We start from the raw sequence: 14277 nt of genomic DNA on the forward strand, positions 1-14277 counted from the left end.
CGGTTTATTTCTTTAAATTGCCTTACCCGGATTCCGGTCATTTTCCTGTGGTCCCTGCCCTCCCTCCCTCCCTTGGTACTTCCACCAATGTGCTCGTGTCAGATTATCTTTCTAATGTGAGGCATTCGATGCTGCAAAGCATCTGTGGTTGGAAATTCGGGTTCAAAGATTTCTTTCAATGCCCATCATTCTCTGGCCAGAGAAAGAGCCAGAGGCCAACCAGACTCCTGGCAAGCTGGCCCAACGCCTGAACTGAAGACGGAGCCTGCGGGTTCATATCTCCTTTCCCGGCAGAGTCCGCGGCCAGTGATGCCAGGAATGTCTCTGCCTGGGGTTATTTTCAGTCCCGGTGGCACTGGAAGGCAGTCAGTCCCTCAAGTGGCCCTGCCTGCCTGCTCACTGATGACCTGAGACCAGGGTGCCATCGCCCCTCCACTCGGGGACCCTGGGGCTGGCTGCTGTCCTTGAGACATCGGTGAGACTTTATCATGGGAGGCAGGAGTCCAATACCCAAAACATGGAAAACTCCGGGGGTTAACTCACATTTTCTAGCACAGTCTGAGCATCTGTTCTGCCTCTCTCTGGACTAAAGCCAGGACATATCTATGATTTTAGTGGCAGCGTGAACACAATACCTGGATCAGCCAGGAGTACCTTCAGCTGCGAGTCACAGAAAACACACGATCAGTGCTCAGGAATAGAGACAAGAAGCCCGGCGGCTGGCAGCCCAGAACCGAGACAAAGGTTCAGAAATGTCATCGAGGAGCCATCTCTCTCCCTCTTTCTGTCCCACTGTCCTTAGTGTATTGACCCTTCATCTCAAGTCTGTCACCTCATGGTTATGATATGGCTGCCGCAGCTCCACACATCATGTCCATGTCCAAGGAAAGAAGAAAGGGAAAGAGAGGTGCCAGCCACATCCTCTCCTTTCCATCAGGAAAGCAAAAGGCTCCCCGCAGGCACCGAGCAGGCCACGCCCACTCTCACTGGCCAGAACCGGGGTGCAGGGGAGGCTGGGGCATGGAGGCGCCGGCCAAGGAGACTGGGACCAATACTACTGACTTAAATCAACATGATTCATCACCAGGGGCCAGGCACGTTGTCACAGCAAAGAAAAACCAGGCTCTGTGAGGTAGGAAAAAGGGGGACAGATGCTGGGTAGGGACCCAAGGCCAGCTCCCCGAATGCAGGTGCCAGACATGATGCGGAAAGTGTCGGTGTTTGGGGCAGGACCTGCAAAGTTGCACATGGGAGCTGAGAGGAGGAGGGAAGTGTTATAGAGAGAGATTTATTTTAAGAAATCGGCTCACACAACTGTGGAGACTGGCAAGTCCAAAACCCATGGGGCACCCCAGCAGGCTGGAGACCCAGGAAAAGCTATAGTTGAAGTGCAAAGGCCCAGAGACATCGTCTTTGTCTTTTCCAGGCCTTCGACTGATTGGATGAGGCCCACCCACATTATGGAGGGTAATCTGCTTTACCCAAAGTCCACAACTTAAACATTAATTCCATCCAAAAACACCTTTTCAGGAACATCCAGAATGACGTTCGACCAAATATCTGAGCACAGATATTAACCATCACAAGGGAAGACGAGAGAACCTGAGAAAGGGGAGAGGTGGTAAGATTGGGGTGCAAGGTGGAGGGGGCTCTACAAAAACCATATGCGGAACAGGAGAGACATTTGTAAGGGTGCAGATTTGCAACTGGCAGATAAATAAGTCCTGAGGAGTTAATGCACAGTATAGGGATCATAGGGAGCAGTATTGTACTATAAACACCAAGCTTGCTGAGAGGCCGGATCTTAATTACTCCCACCAGGAAAAGGAAATGATAACCACGGGCGGTGGCGGGGGAGCCGGCTAACTACGTGGCGATCACGCTGCAACAGGTGAATGTGTCAAATCAACGCTGCGCACACCTTCGACTCTCACGATGTTCCCTGGCAAAGGGATTTCAGTTCAAAAGGAATCCCAAAGTATATTAATTTCTTAAAAGTGATATGGCGCAGCCTGGGCCCCTCAGGTCACCACAACATACAGGGACGTGCCGGGGCACCTGGGCTCTGAGCCCAGGGTGACATGGGGAGAGGGGAGCCCAGGACCATCAGACACACAGATCGTGAGAAAAAAGCCCCCTCGCCCCCAGGAATGCACAGAAATCAACGTGGGGGGCATTGTGCTCCCACGGGTCACGGAATCGATGGCTTTAAGCCAAGCTGCCAGCCCTAAGGGGTGCGGGGACAACCGCTAAAAGAAGACAGTGTTTGCCCGGCCGGTGTGGCTCAGTGGTTGAGCATTGGCCTATGAACCAAGAGGTCACGGTTTGATTCCCGGTCGGGGCACATGCCCGGGTTGCGGGCTCAGTCCCCAGTAGGGGGCATGCAGGAGGCAGCCAGTCGATGATGTTTCTCCCTCTCCCTCTCCCTCTCTCAAAATCAATAAAACATATTAAAAAAAGGAGACAGTGTTTAACAACACCTGTGCGAACTCCCGTTTCAAATGTTGTCCCCTCTTGGTCCCACCCCCTCACCAGCACGTCTCCTGCCCATCTCTGGAACAGTCGGGACTGGGGCCCCGGGGACATTAAGCCCGTGTCCCCCGCAGGAGGGCTGGGGAGGGCGTCTGGCAGCCGCCCACGGGCTGTAACCCAAGCCTGCTTCTATTTATAGCCTCCCACACGCCCCGGGGCACAGAGCCGACTCAGGGCGCAGTTGAGGAAACAAGAAGCTTGGTCACCGCAGGCGCCGTTACAATGTCCAGCTCTGATCGCCTCCCCGACTACCCGCTCGGCTGCGACTTGGTGAGGAGCCTGAAGTCGGCGCTGGACGCCGGAGACGAGGCGACGGTGGCCGCCCTGATCTGCACCCAGGTGAGGCCCGTGGACGCCGTGATAGAGCTGGCCAACGACGACTGGATGAAGGACCCCTCGGCCCAGCTGCCCCCCGGGGCGCTCCTAGGTAAGAGACCGGCCTCCTGTTTGAAACTACACTTCCCACCACGCGTGCGCGACGGGCGGCCGTTCCTGGGGGGGGCAGGGAGGGTGGTTCAAGAGGCAGGTGGGAGCCCTGGGCGCTCCGACTACACCTGAAGCACTTTCCATGTTGCTGCAGAGTTGTCTTAATTCAGTCGCCTACTGGGGTGACTCATCACAAAATGCTCCAGGAACCCGCAGGAGGGAATCTGTGTACATTGTTGCTAGTCCCGGTAACATTGTTGCTACTCCCGGTAACACTGTAACCAGCGTCTTTATTTGCATTCATAGGACGTTTTTCTTATTGTGTCTATACCCTTAAGATAAATTCCTGAGAGTGTGTTTCTGCAACAGGGATAGAAAAGTTTCCAAACTGTGTTCCGAAAGGATTTCTGTTCCCTGTGGCCGAGAGGGCCTGTGTCTCTCCGCACCCTGGACATTGCGGGCGAGGGGTGTTGGTATTTAAATCTCAAGGTTCAATACGTGGGCCCCGGTCGTCGTCCACGCCTGCCCGTCGCCCTTCCTCTACTGCCTGGGGCGAAGTCTTGTCCACCGGGCTGTTTTCCTTTGCAGACCGCTCCACGCTCGGTTTGTCCGCTCATGTCCTTGGGCAACAGCTCCCATTTCTTTGTATCTTTTTTATCATGTTTGTAAGAATTCTTCACACGACATATATGTAAAATCGCTTTGTCGTCTCTGCTGAAAATACTTTCCCTGGCCTGAGATTTACTTGTAGCTGAATTGTGCTGTTTTCTAGCTGGTCAGATGTACCCTCCACAGTGTCAGTCTTGACCCAGGTCTATCCCCAGCTCTGGACTGAGTGAGGAACCTGCTGTGAGGTACCTGGGGTCTGCCCGGGCCGGCCCACCCCATCCCAACTGGAACCTCCCCTCCAGGGCTGCCCCAAATCTCCCGGGCGTATGAGCACCGCCTCTGCTCACCGAGGCCCCCTATCCTTCCAGACCCGGCACCGGGCCACCTGCACCGGGAGGCCCCCTGCTGACCGGCCTGCAGACTCCCCTCCTGCCTTCACCCTCAGCCTGCATTAGGTACCAAAGCACACAGCCCTGCGGGCTGATTTTTATACCCACCGGATATTTCAAACCCCAACACAACCTTCTCAAGGGCAAGGCCCTTGCCTGACCCTCGTTGGTATCCAGCTCCCGGCCCAGGCCTTTGTCCTGAGAGGGAGCTCAGGCCCTGGGTGCCCTGCCGGCGTGGGCGGCCGAGCTCCTGCCATTCGGCTGGGTGGGCACAGCCTGCCTTTCCACAGCCGCATCTGGGGTTGGCCTCTCTGCAGAAAACTATAATTCTCCTTTCTGCTAAGGCCAAGTCTCGCCTTTAATATCAGTGACAGCTGTGTCATTTGTCCTGGCCTCTCTGCAGTGCCTATCAGCTCCGCTGCCACCGAGAACACGGGGGGAGGGGGGGCCACGCTGGGGGAGGGGTGGCAAGACCATTCCTGCCCCCAGAGGCATCGACTGCACAATTAGGTAACCAGTGTAATCAAACTACTTAAGGGACAACTGATTGCCAATTGCCGTTATTAAGGGGCCAGCGTCCAGGATTGTGCGGCTGATACGGCAGGTACAAGTCAAGGTGCCCCGTGGATTCTTGACTGAATGGAAAGCCAGGGCACCGTGCCGTGTTTGGTATTGGAGCACCCAGGCAAGTTAGAGAAGTGCTGATTGGGTTTTTATTAAGAGCCCTCGCCCAGCAGCGAGGTGGGTGGGCGTGAGTGTGGGGGACACGCGATGGGCGCCGGAAGCGGGGTTCTCGGAATTCGACTTCTTACCCATCCAGCGCCCGAGGCCCGGCGCTGAGTGGCCCCGACGTTAGGGCCTCGGCCACTGCTCCTCAGCTGTCTGTGGGGAGCGCCTGCGCCCGGACACACCGAGCAGCAAGGTGCCGGGTAGGTGAGCACAGCTGCCGCCTCAGAGGCCTCGTTGGCACCAGTGACGGAGCATGCGCGCTGCTGGTGGCTCCGGGACTGTGGCGTCCTGGGAACCGCAAGAGAATAGGGGTGAGGTGACCCGCTTCTCGCCTTGATCCCACCACCACCTGTGTGGACTCGAACCTGCCAGTCCATCTCTCTGAACCTCAATTTCCTCATTGAAAAAAATGGGCCATCCCTGTCCAGTGCGGCTCAGTGTTTAGAATGACGACCTGCGCACCCAAGGGTGGCGAGTTGGATGCCTGGTCAAGGGCACGTGCCTGGGTTACTGCCTGGATCCCCAGCAGGGGGCGTGCAGGACGCAGCCGATGGATGTTTCTCTCTCATGATGTTTCTCTCTCTCCCTCTCCCTTCCTCTCTCTCTAAAAAATCAATTAAAACATTTTTTTCTAATGGGCCATCTCTCAGGGTCCTTACAAATCGGACTAGCCAGGACTGCAGGGCGGACACCTTGTGTTTGCAGAGATAACAAAGCCCTGCGGCCTTCGCAGGGGCGGTGCATCCTCACAGAGGCCTGTGTGGACCAGCCCCGCCTTCCAGGGGAGGCCAGTTGGGCCGAGAAGGTACTGCGGGGAAGCTGGCGGGAAACTGGCTTATGAGCTCTGTCATGCCACATAAGGAGCGGCGTGCCCAGGGCCAGCCCTGTCTGACTGTCAGGGAGAGTGAGCCCCCCGGCCAGAGCATGTGAGAACTGGCCGGAGCCTGAGTGGGGGCAGAGAGAGGAGTCATTGTAGTCAATGTGTGTCTCCCGAGGGGCCGAATGGGGCTCGGAGAGGTTGAGTTACACACCTGAGGCCCACAGTTGGTAGGAGGCGTGAATCCAGGGCTCTTCCTGGTGTCCCATGATGCCTGCGTCTCGTCCTCTGACTGCATTTTACAGATGGGACATTGGTTCCCTTACTGGTCAGTAGCCAGCCAGGAGCAGCTGGCTCACCAAGTGTGTTCCTGACTTGTCGTCAAGGGCTCTTGATGCCAACCCACCCGGAGACGTGTTGCCGGAGGACCCATGAAAATATGTCCCCGCTGCAGCTGTGTACACCCCTTTGGCTTTGCATTACATATACACACATGCACACACGCATCATACGTGTATGTGCACATGGATGTATATGCATGTGTATGCATATGCGCACGCATGCACACATGTGTGTACACATGCACACATATGCATCGTGCGTGTGTGCACGTGCATGCATATGCACACACATGCACCGGCACACGCGTAGACATGCACATGTGCACACACAGCGTCAATAACATGAGCCCCTGACTTCAAATAAGACTATTAAGAAAAACGCGGATGAACGAGTGAGGTGCTTGGCTGCAGAATGAAAGCAGAGATGGGAAGCAGGAGGTCACGACGACAGGGACAGATAGGAAGGAAAGCTCTCAGCCACCTCGACCGCACACCCTGAGCAAAGAGTGTGGGGGCAGGGAGTCCCTGCTCGAAGCAAAATGAAATTAAACCTTTCTAAGTACTTATAAATCAGCACCTAATGACAGTCTCCCGCCACCAGCCAGAGCATCGCTCTTATTACTGTGATTCGCAAGCCAGGAAAAGATCTGGAATTATGCACAAATTATTGTCCCATCTTCTTAATTAACGCTGATTGCAAAATTCTTGCTAAAGTCCTCGCTAACAGACTCAATTATGCGCCGCCTGAATTGATTCGCCCAGATCAAGTGGAATTTATTAGAAATACACTCTCCTACAATAACATCAGATTATCTTTGAATACAGTTAGATTATTTCGGAGTAAAACGGCTCCAGCGCCAGCCCTTGCCTCAGATGCGGACAAACGTCTCCCGCCACCCAGCACGAAGACGCCGCTTTTCTTCCCCCGAGCACCCTGGGCCCTCCTTTCCCCAGACAGGCCGAGCCACTGCGAGAGACGAGATGCCTGCCTCGGAGCTAATGGCCCCGCTTCAGAGCCGATGAGCAGGAAGAAACACCCTGCGGGGCTGAGGCCCGGCTCCCCCGGCCGAGCCCTCGCTGCCTGTGGGCCACGGGGAAGCCGCAATTAGGCCTAACCGGGGTACTTTCAGAACCAAAACGGAGAAACAAGCTAATAAAGAGATAAGGTATGCTGATGACACGCTTCTGTGCACAGCACCGCCGCACGCCGGGGAGGCCTGAAAGGGCAGGAAGCGCGAGGGTGACGTGGAGACCCGTCAGCCTCCCCAGGGCCACCGGCGACCCCCGTGCGCTCCGCCCGCCACAGACGCTCCGGGGAAACTGCTGCAGAGCAGCCAGCGCACCTCCCACAGCCTGGCCCTGCCTCCCAGCCCCCTTTCCCGCGGCCTCTGATGCCAAATTCAGCCACTGGCTGCTGGGCAGGGACCGGGCGTGTCCTCGCCACCACATCCCAGCACACGTGGGTATATAATAAATATTAACAGGCCAAACAGCGCAGGGTGGACGCTAAAAATCCCCTGGGTTGGCCCTTCAAGGATGTACACGCTCTCGACAGGCTGCGCTCGAAAGGAAGGGGCTCCGGGTCAAGGCCCCCGAGCGAGCAGATGTGGGGCACACGTTCTAGACAAGGTGCCCACACTTACTGGAGAGACCGCGAGGAGCCATCCAGCAATAAGATGAGATCTTCTAATTTGGAAAAAAAAAACACACAAAAAAACCTTTCTCCTACGTAGGAAGGACAGAGGCGGAGAGACTGGCGTCCGGAGACCCGCGAGCTGTCAGTACTAATAGTCTCTAGGGCCGAGCTGGGGCTGGCCTTGTTCTAGCCGACAGTGAGCGTCACAGCGGACGGAGGGGACAGAAGACGGAGCCGGCGAATCTGAAAGCAGGCCAACCGGAAGCACAGGGTTGAAGAGCAGAGAGTGAGATGATGGGCCCTAAAAGGAGCGGGCGCTGCGGGCCATGGAGGCGGCCTGGCGTACTCAGCCGGAGCTCGGGGAAGAAGATGGAGCAGGAAAAAACAGACAGGTGACTGCCAAGCACTTCCCGAGCTGGGTGACAGGTAGACATGTTCGGGTTCAGATGCTGAGCGCACCGGGAGCAGAGGCGACAAGAGAGAAAGGACTTAAATATATGCCTGGGTGCCGGCTGCTTTACCGACTGTGGATGAGACAAGTTTCCCTCGAGAAGGAAGGGCAGGCGTCACGGGAGGGAAGGGCGGGCCGTGTGCAGAGGGAGGGAGGCCAGGGCGGTTTCATGGGGAGGCGCAGGTAACTGTCCCCCACAGACCCGCATCGGCTCCCAGTGCCTGCAGAGAAGCCGGCAAACCGCGGCCTGAGGGCCAGCTGACAAACGCTTTTATAAATAAAGTTTTATTGGAACACGGCCACGCTTGTTCGTTTGCGTCTCGCCCACAGAGGAGTCGCTGCCACGAACACCACGGAACCTACAAAACCTAAAATATTTACTACCTGGCATCTTACGGAAGAAGCTTGGTGGCCACCGTCCAACAGCGAGTCCATCAGATTTTATATTTTCACCCACATCGCGCTCTCCTGGGGCCCGGCACTCACCCCGCGCTCCAGGGCCCCCGGCGGGTACCCCACTCAGAGCTGGGGGGGCAGACGCCGCTCTGACAAGCGTTCGACGTGGAGACTGATAGTGACGTGACCGCTAAGGCGACGTCCACGCGTGTGGTTACCGGAGTCCTCGCCGGGCATCATTTTTCCATCTTTTAACTAATTTTCATTGTATTTTGAAAAAGGAACAGCCTGTGACAACTGAGCTGAGAGACTCTGGCCCACGCGCCACCTCGTGAGCCTCAGTCTTGTCTCCGCCCTTGGCCCTTGCCCCCCTGTCCCCCCTGCTCGGACAATACTCCCACCGTCCGCGGGCGGCCCTGGGTCGCGAGGGCTCCAGGTCGGAGGCCGGGTGGCATTTGCCTTTCGGGACCTTTGCTGGGGGTGAACGCCTGCGATTGGCAGGCGGGACGTTGATCAGGGACACGGGCCCGGGTGCCGTGGCCAGCCCCGGGGGGCAGCTTCGGAGCTGACACAGCGCCACAGTTTCCCCGCATTGGCTCAGAGTGGCAGGAGCTCTGCACCCACCCCTGACCCCCGAGAAACCCGGCCGCCCAGCACGGTGTCCTGGGCGGAGGCAGTTCCCCGCAGCTAAGACAAAACCCGACGTTGCTGACGGCTGGGGCCACACGTGCCCTCTAACAACCCATCTCCGTGTCCACCAGGCCCTGCCTCCCACCTCAGCCCTGCTCCTCGGGCCTGCTGCCTGCAGCTTGTTTCCCGCCCAGAACCCCCCACCTGACCCCCCACCTCGCCTGGGGGCCGCCCGCTTTCCCGAGGGCCCACCTTCCGGCCGGCACCCACGGCCCGCGCAGCACGGCCTGGCCTCTGGAAGAGCAGGACACGGTGCCCGCCGCAGGTCAAGAGGAGGGAGCCGCCCCGGGCGCACGAGCGTCCTGTCCTTCGCTCCCTCTGCGCTTCGCTCAGATGCCGGCTCCGGAGAAGCCTGTCCCGCCCTTGGGTCCTGTCGCTCTCCCCCCTTCCCTGCTTTCCCATCACACCTGCGCCTCTCCGGAGCAACGGCTTTGTTCCTCCTGCTGGTCAAGGGTCCCCTCCGAGGGCAGCACTTCTAAGGGCCAGGATTCCGACTCTGTCCGCCTGGGCTTCTGTGCCTGGAAAGCGCCCCGTGTGTGGGCTCGATGGGGGATATCCCCACGCGGTGCAGAAATTTACCCTCCCGCGTGCAAACCACGAGCGCCTCGGTGTCGCCAAACTCTCCCAAGCTTGGAAGATGTCTTAAAAAAATCTTTCGCGGTTTCTTAGGCAAAGTTCTCTTGCTCTTTTAACTTGCGTTTTAAATCAGATCTGCAAATTGCGTAGACGTTTGCTAGTCGCGTGTACTCCCCGTGTGTATTTCCTGTCTTTCTATCGGAAGGTCGTTTTCATGTTTTGCCAACAGAAAGGTAAGTAGAATGACCTCAGACTCCGCCAGACGCCCTGGCCTCGCCCGGCTCCGCGCGGAGCTGCCCAGCAGCCGGGGGACCCAGGCGGAGCCCACCCTCCTCAGCTGCGGCGTCAGGAAACCTCTCGCTTCTGGAAGGGACGTGAGGGTGGAGGGACGCCGCGTGGGGACCAGCCCGCCTTCCAGAGAGCGTTTTGCTCCCTGCGTGAGGTTCATAAAAACCCATCCGTCTGAGCACGCAATTTGTCTCAAGAGGCAGGAGCTGCAATTTTATCGTGTAATTAAATCCCCATGACAGTTGCAAAGACACTCGGTCGCCTCTATCAGGGAAAGTGTCAATGACACGCTCCCCGGGGCCGTTTCCTGGCGGCCGCGTGCCCCCGGCTCCGTTTCACGCTGGGCCGTCGCGGACCCCCAGGCTCGGGGTACCTTCGCTTCTGCGCTTCCAACCCCTCCTGGGCCACCGTGGAAAAGCCTCACTCGGCCGTGGGGTGAGGGGGGATCGAAGCGAGACGTGGCTGTCGCCCTGCGGGAAAATAAGCCCTCGGTGTTTCCCCTCCCGTATCGCCTCCCCGCGCACGGTGGGAGTGAGAGTCTTAATAATGCGAATCAGGGCAGACAGTCTGGTCGCTATCGATACAGGCTCGGCCCGAGGGAGCCGCGTGTTCACGCTGGGCCCGGGAGGCGCAGCTAATGTGGGGATACAGAGGACGGTGGGGGCACTGCGACGCTTTAATATCCATGTCTGTGTCTGGGACAAACTCAGAGCCTTACACCCTTGCCCAGCTTACTGTTGTTGTTGTTTTTAATTAAAAAAGCTGGAGGGCCGGCCCGTGTGGCTCAGCGGTTGAGCACTGACCCATGAACCTGGAGGCTGCAGTTCGATTCCCGGTCGGGACACATGCCCGGGACTGCGGGCTCGATCCCCCGTCGGGGGTGCGCAGGAGGCAGCCGATCAAGGACTCTCATCACTGACTTTCCATCTCTCTCCCCCTCTCCCTTCCTCTGAAATCAATAAAAACATATATTTTTTTAAAAAGAGCTGGAGGTGGCCCAACCCGTGTGGCTCAGTGCTGAGTGTTCGATTCCCGGTCAAGAGCACATACCTGGGTGGCAGGTTCAATCCCCGGCCCCAGTCGGGGCGCATGGGGGCCACCAATCCATGTATCAGTGTTTCTTCTCTCTCCCTTCCACTCTCTCTAAAAACAAAATTATTGGAAAAATTTCCTCAGGTGAGAATTAACAAAACCAAACCAAAAGACAGCTGGAGGGAGCAGGGATGGAGGAGGAGTGGCCGTTAGACGTGGGGAGACGGAGAATCGACGAAGGGGCGGAGGGAAGGGAATGCCCTGTAAGGCCTGGGCTGCGTGCCGGGTGCTGGTGCCTGGGAATCCGAGGGTCCCGCGGGAGTTGGTCCACGGCCGTTTACAGAAGCGGCGCGTGCAGGACGCACACGGTCGGCAGCGGAACCACAGGCGTCAGCGCGTTGGGCAAAGTGTACAGACTCTCCCGGTGTCCACGGGGAACGGCCTCCTGCCCTGGCCTGTCCGTCTATTGGACACCTGACCCCAGAAGGAAGCCACACGTTCGCCCGGTGGCCTAGGAAAGAACCCGCACAATCACCTGTCCCCAAGAACACAAGGAAATGGCCGGCGCCCAGCAGCTGGCGTGGACACGTGGAAGGTTCCCGTCTGGAGCAACAGCCTGACCAGCCCCGCATTCCAGGCTCAGCCGGATGGCTCCACGGAGACGGGCAGAGCTCATCTCACACGCTTCCGAGGAAAAGAAAGTCACTCGCCAATGCAGTGGCAGGATGCAAAGATCTTTACATATTTTTTTATTTTTTTTTTTATTTGATTTCAGAGAGAGGAAGGGAGAGGGAGAGAGAGAAACATCAGTGATGAGAGTCACTGATGGGCTGCCTCCCACACGCCCCCTGCTGGGGAGCGAGGCCACATGTGCCCCGCCGGGAATCGAACAGCGATCTTCTGGATCCTAGATGGATGCTCAACCGCAGAGCCACGCCGGCCGGCAGGATGCAAAGACCCCGATATCGTGGCCAGTGGAGCACGACCGTTGGTGAACCTCATAATCTCAAGGTGGGTTTTTCTTTCTCCATCTCACGGGGTCCAGAAGCGAACCCCCTCATTCACCGCGGGCGCTGCGAGGCTCGGCGCGGAGAACCACTTTTTCCATCTCTTACGACATGTTATGCCTGTTATTTAAGTCCCAAAACTGTTCCCAACACGCCTATATTCTAACCCACGGGGCTACATGGCGAGCTGTTGGAGAGGCTTAGTTTGTTCACCCGGTCACCGGGCGACAGTCGGCTACCCCCTCCTGCTGGGGCTTTTGTCTTCTACGTTCACCCCACCCTCTGGAGCAAAACTCCCGAGCAAGTAAACGTCTTCAGCACCCGCCACGGCCCAGCTAAACAAACGCCGTCCACCAGGAGCTATTCTTAAAGCTTTCGAAAGAGCCCTGTTCCTCGGGACGGCGGCTCCCTGCCCACTGGAATCGGGCTTGGACATGTGGGGCGCTGTTGGCAAATGCAACCCTGGGGGAGCTGAACTTAGCGCAGAACGCAGGTAGAATGGCCCTGGTGCCTGGACTCACCTCAGGGTCCCACCCCTTCTAAAAATAACCGGCACAAAGTCTATCACATACAAAAGACACCCCCAGTTTGACGTGAAGGACAAGTTGGGTCGGGCGTAGCTGTGCGGGGACCAGTCCTTCAGAAACGTGTCTAATAAGAGTCCGAGGAAAGTCCCATGGCCAGCGGTGATGCTCAGAGAGGTGAAATGCCATCGCCCCTGCAAGGAGCGGAGCAGGCGCAGGGCGTGAGGCGAGGGGGAGTGGAGGACCTCCCCACGGGGACAGCGACGCGGGGCGGGGCCTCCACGGCGTCTCTGCTCCTCGCTTTCTGTACGCACCTGCCTCGCCCGGGCGGCGAGGGCCCCGCCTTCCTGGCAGACGTGGTCTGTGTGCTCTTTCCCACTGCATGTCCCACAGCACCCAGCAGGGTTTTAAGCACACAGTGGGCCCTTGAAAAAGTCCCTGCTGTTCCCATCGATGACGCTGATTCTGTCTTCATGCTGCTGATTGAGACAAGATGATAAACTTTAAAACATGTGAAATGAGGCTCAGAGGAGCCCTTGTGGAGCAAACACTAGACGAGGCCTCCTTACGCGGCTCAGGGGGGCTCCTTCACACGTGGGGACAGTGGGCTGCTCGGGAAGCGCCAGGTAGGACCCCACCCCTGACACCGGGGGCCCTGCCCTTGGCCGACCGGAGTCCCGGCCACCACGTGTTCCTCCCTAAGGGAAGAAGGTGGCAGGTGACCAAGAATACGAGGAAGGAAGATGCACTGGGCTGGGCGCTGAGGACCCCACGGGGCTGAGGAAGCAGGAGCTCACGGTCCAGTGGAGGCGCCGACAAGGAGCCAGCAGTAAGCGGCCTCCTCCTGGGCACCAGGACCAGCCCGGAGCTGAAGGGAGGCTGAGTGTTGACGAAGGTGTGGGCCCAGCCGGGTGACAGGCGGAATGAGAACGCAGGCAGAGGGGACGCCTACGCCGGCCACGGCGCCGTCGGGGGCCTGCAGGTCCCTGTGCTAAAGCGTCCGGTGCTCAAAGACAGCGGCAAGGGACGGGGCAGGAAGCCCTTGCGCTCGGAGCGATGCATTTGGACCCTGACCATCTCAGGTTGCGAAACCTTGAGCGAGTTACCTGGATCTGAATCCCGGTTTAGCCTCTGCCGGCGGCACCAGGGGTACCTGCCTGCAGGGTCCCCTGGACAGAGAGCCACCCCAGGGGACCGGGACCGGGATGGGGGTCATAGGGAGCTGATTCAGGCTTTCTGGTCCCGAGAACTGTCTCAGAACCGGGTTCTCTCAAAGGCTGGATGCTCAGCACCAGCTCCTAGGACCTGGGCAAGGCTGTTGGCTTCATCTAGGGCTGAGCTAAAGGCCCACCACGCCCTTCCCATCAGTCCACGGGGACACCGAGGAATCATGGCAGGGGAACAGGGCTGCCGGGGTGGGTGAGCTCGGCTGGGAATGCATCGCTCCCTAGAGAACAGAGGGCTCCTTCCTTGCCCCCCAGGAAGGAGGCTTCCTATGGAGGGAAATGAGTGGAGTCTGGAACCAGGAGTCAGCCCTGCAGGAATGTAGGTCACTGTCACCAAGGGCTGTATCCATTCTCCCGGCTCCAAGTCAGACACGGCCCACTGGGGAAGCGGCCCAAACCCGGCTGGCCATGTCCCCTGGGCCTCTGGCCACCACCATCCGCCACCAGGACACAGGCCCCCACACTGCCCCACGGAGCCCGTAACAACCTCCAGGCGGGGCCTGAGGGCCGGGCAGGCCGGAACTCCGCCGGCAGGTAATTAGGAGTGGCCTTTCAAACCTGCTCAGCATGGGTCCCGGGAAGGAGGTGGCCTGTGCAAAGGGTCTCCT

At 58.2% G+C, this 14277-nt stretch overlaps 1 protein-coding gene across 1 annotated transcript in view; it reads left to right on the forward strand.

The window, feature by feature from the left end:
• The first annotated feature begins 2754 nt into the window (after positions 1-2754).
• ASB18 (ankyrin repeat and SOCS box containing 18) overlaps positions 2755-14277 on the forward strand; it is a 33486-nt gene continuing 21963 nt past the window's right edge. Inside the window, exon 1 of the mRNA XM_087819352.1 lies at positions 2755-2959. Coding sequence (XP_087675478.1) covers positions 2755-2959 — 205 coding nt within the window. The remainder of the gene's footprint in view (positions 2960-14277) is intronic.

Source organism: Miniopterus natalensis, chromosome 8 (assembly GCF_054644295.1).
Source record: "Miniopterus natalensis isolate mMinNat1 chromosome 8, mMinNat1.hap1, whole genome shotgun sequence".
Classification (NCBI taxonomy): domain Eukaryota; kingdom Metazoa; phylum Chordata; class Mammalia; order Chiroptera; family Miniopteridae; genus Miniopterus; species Miniopterus natalensis.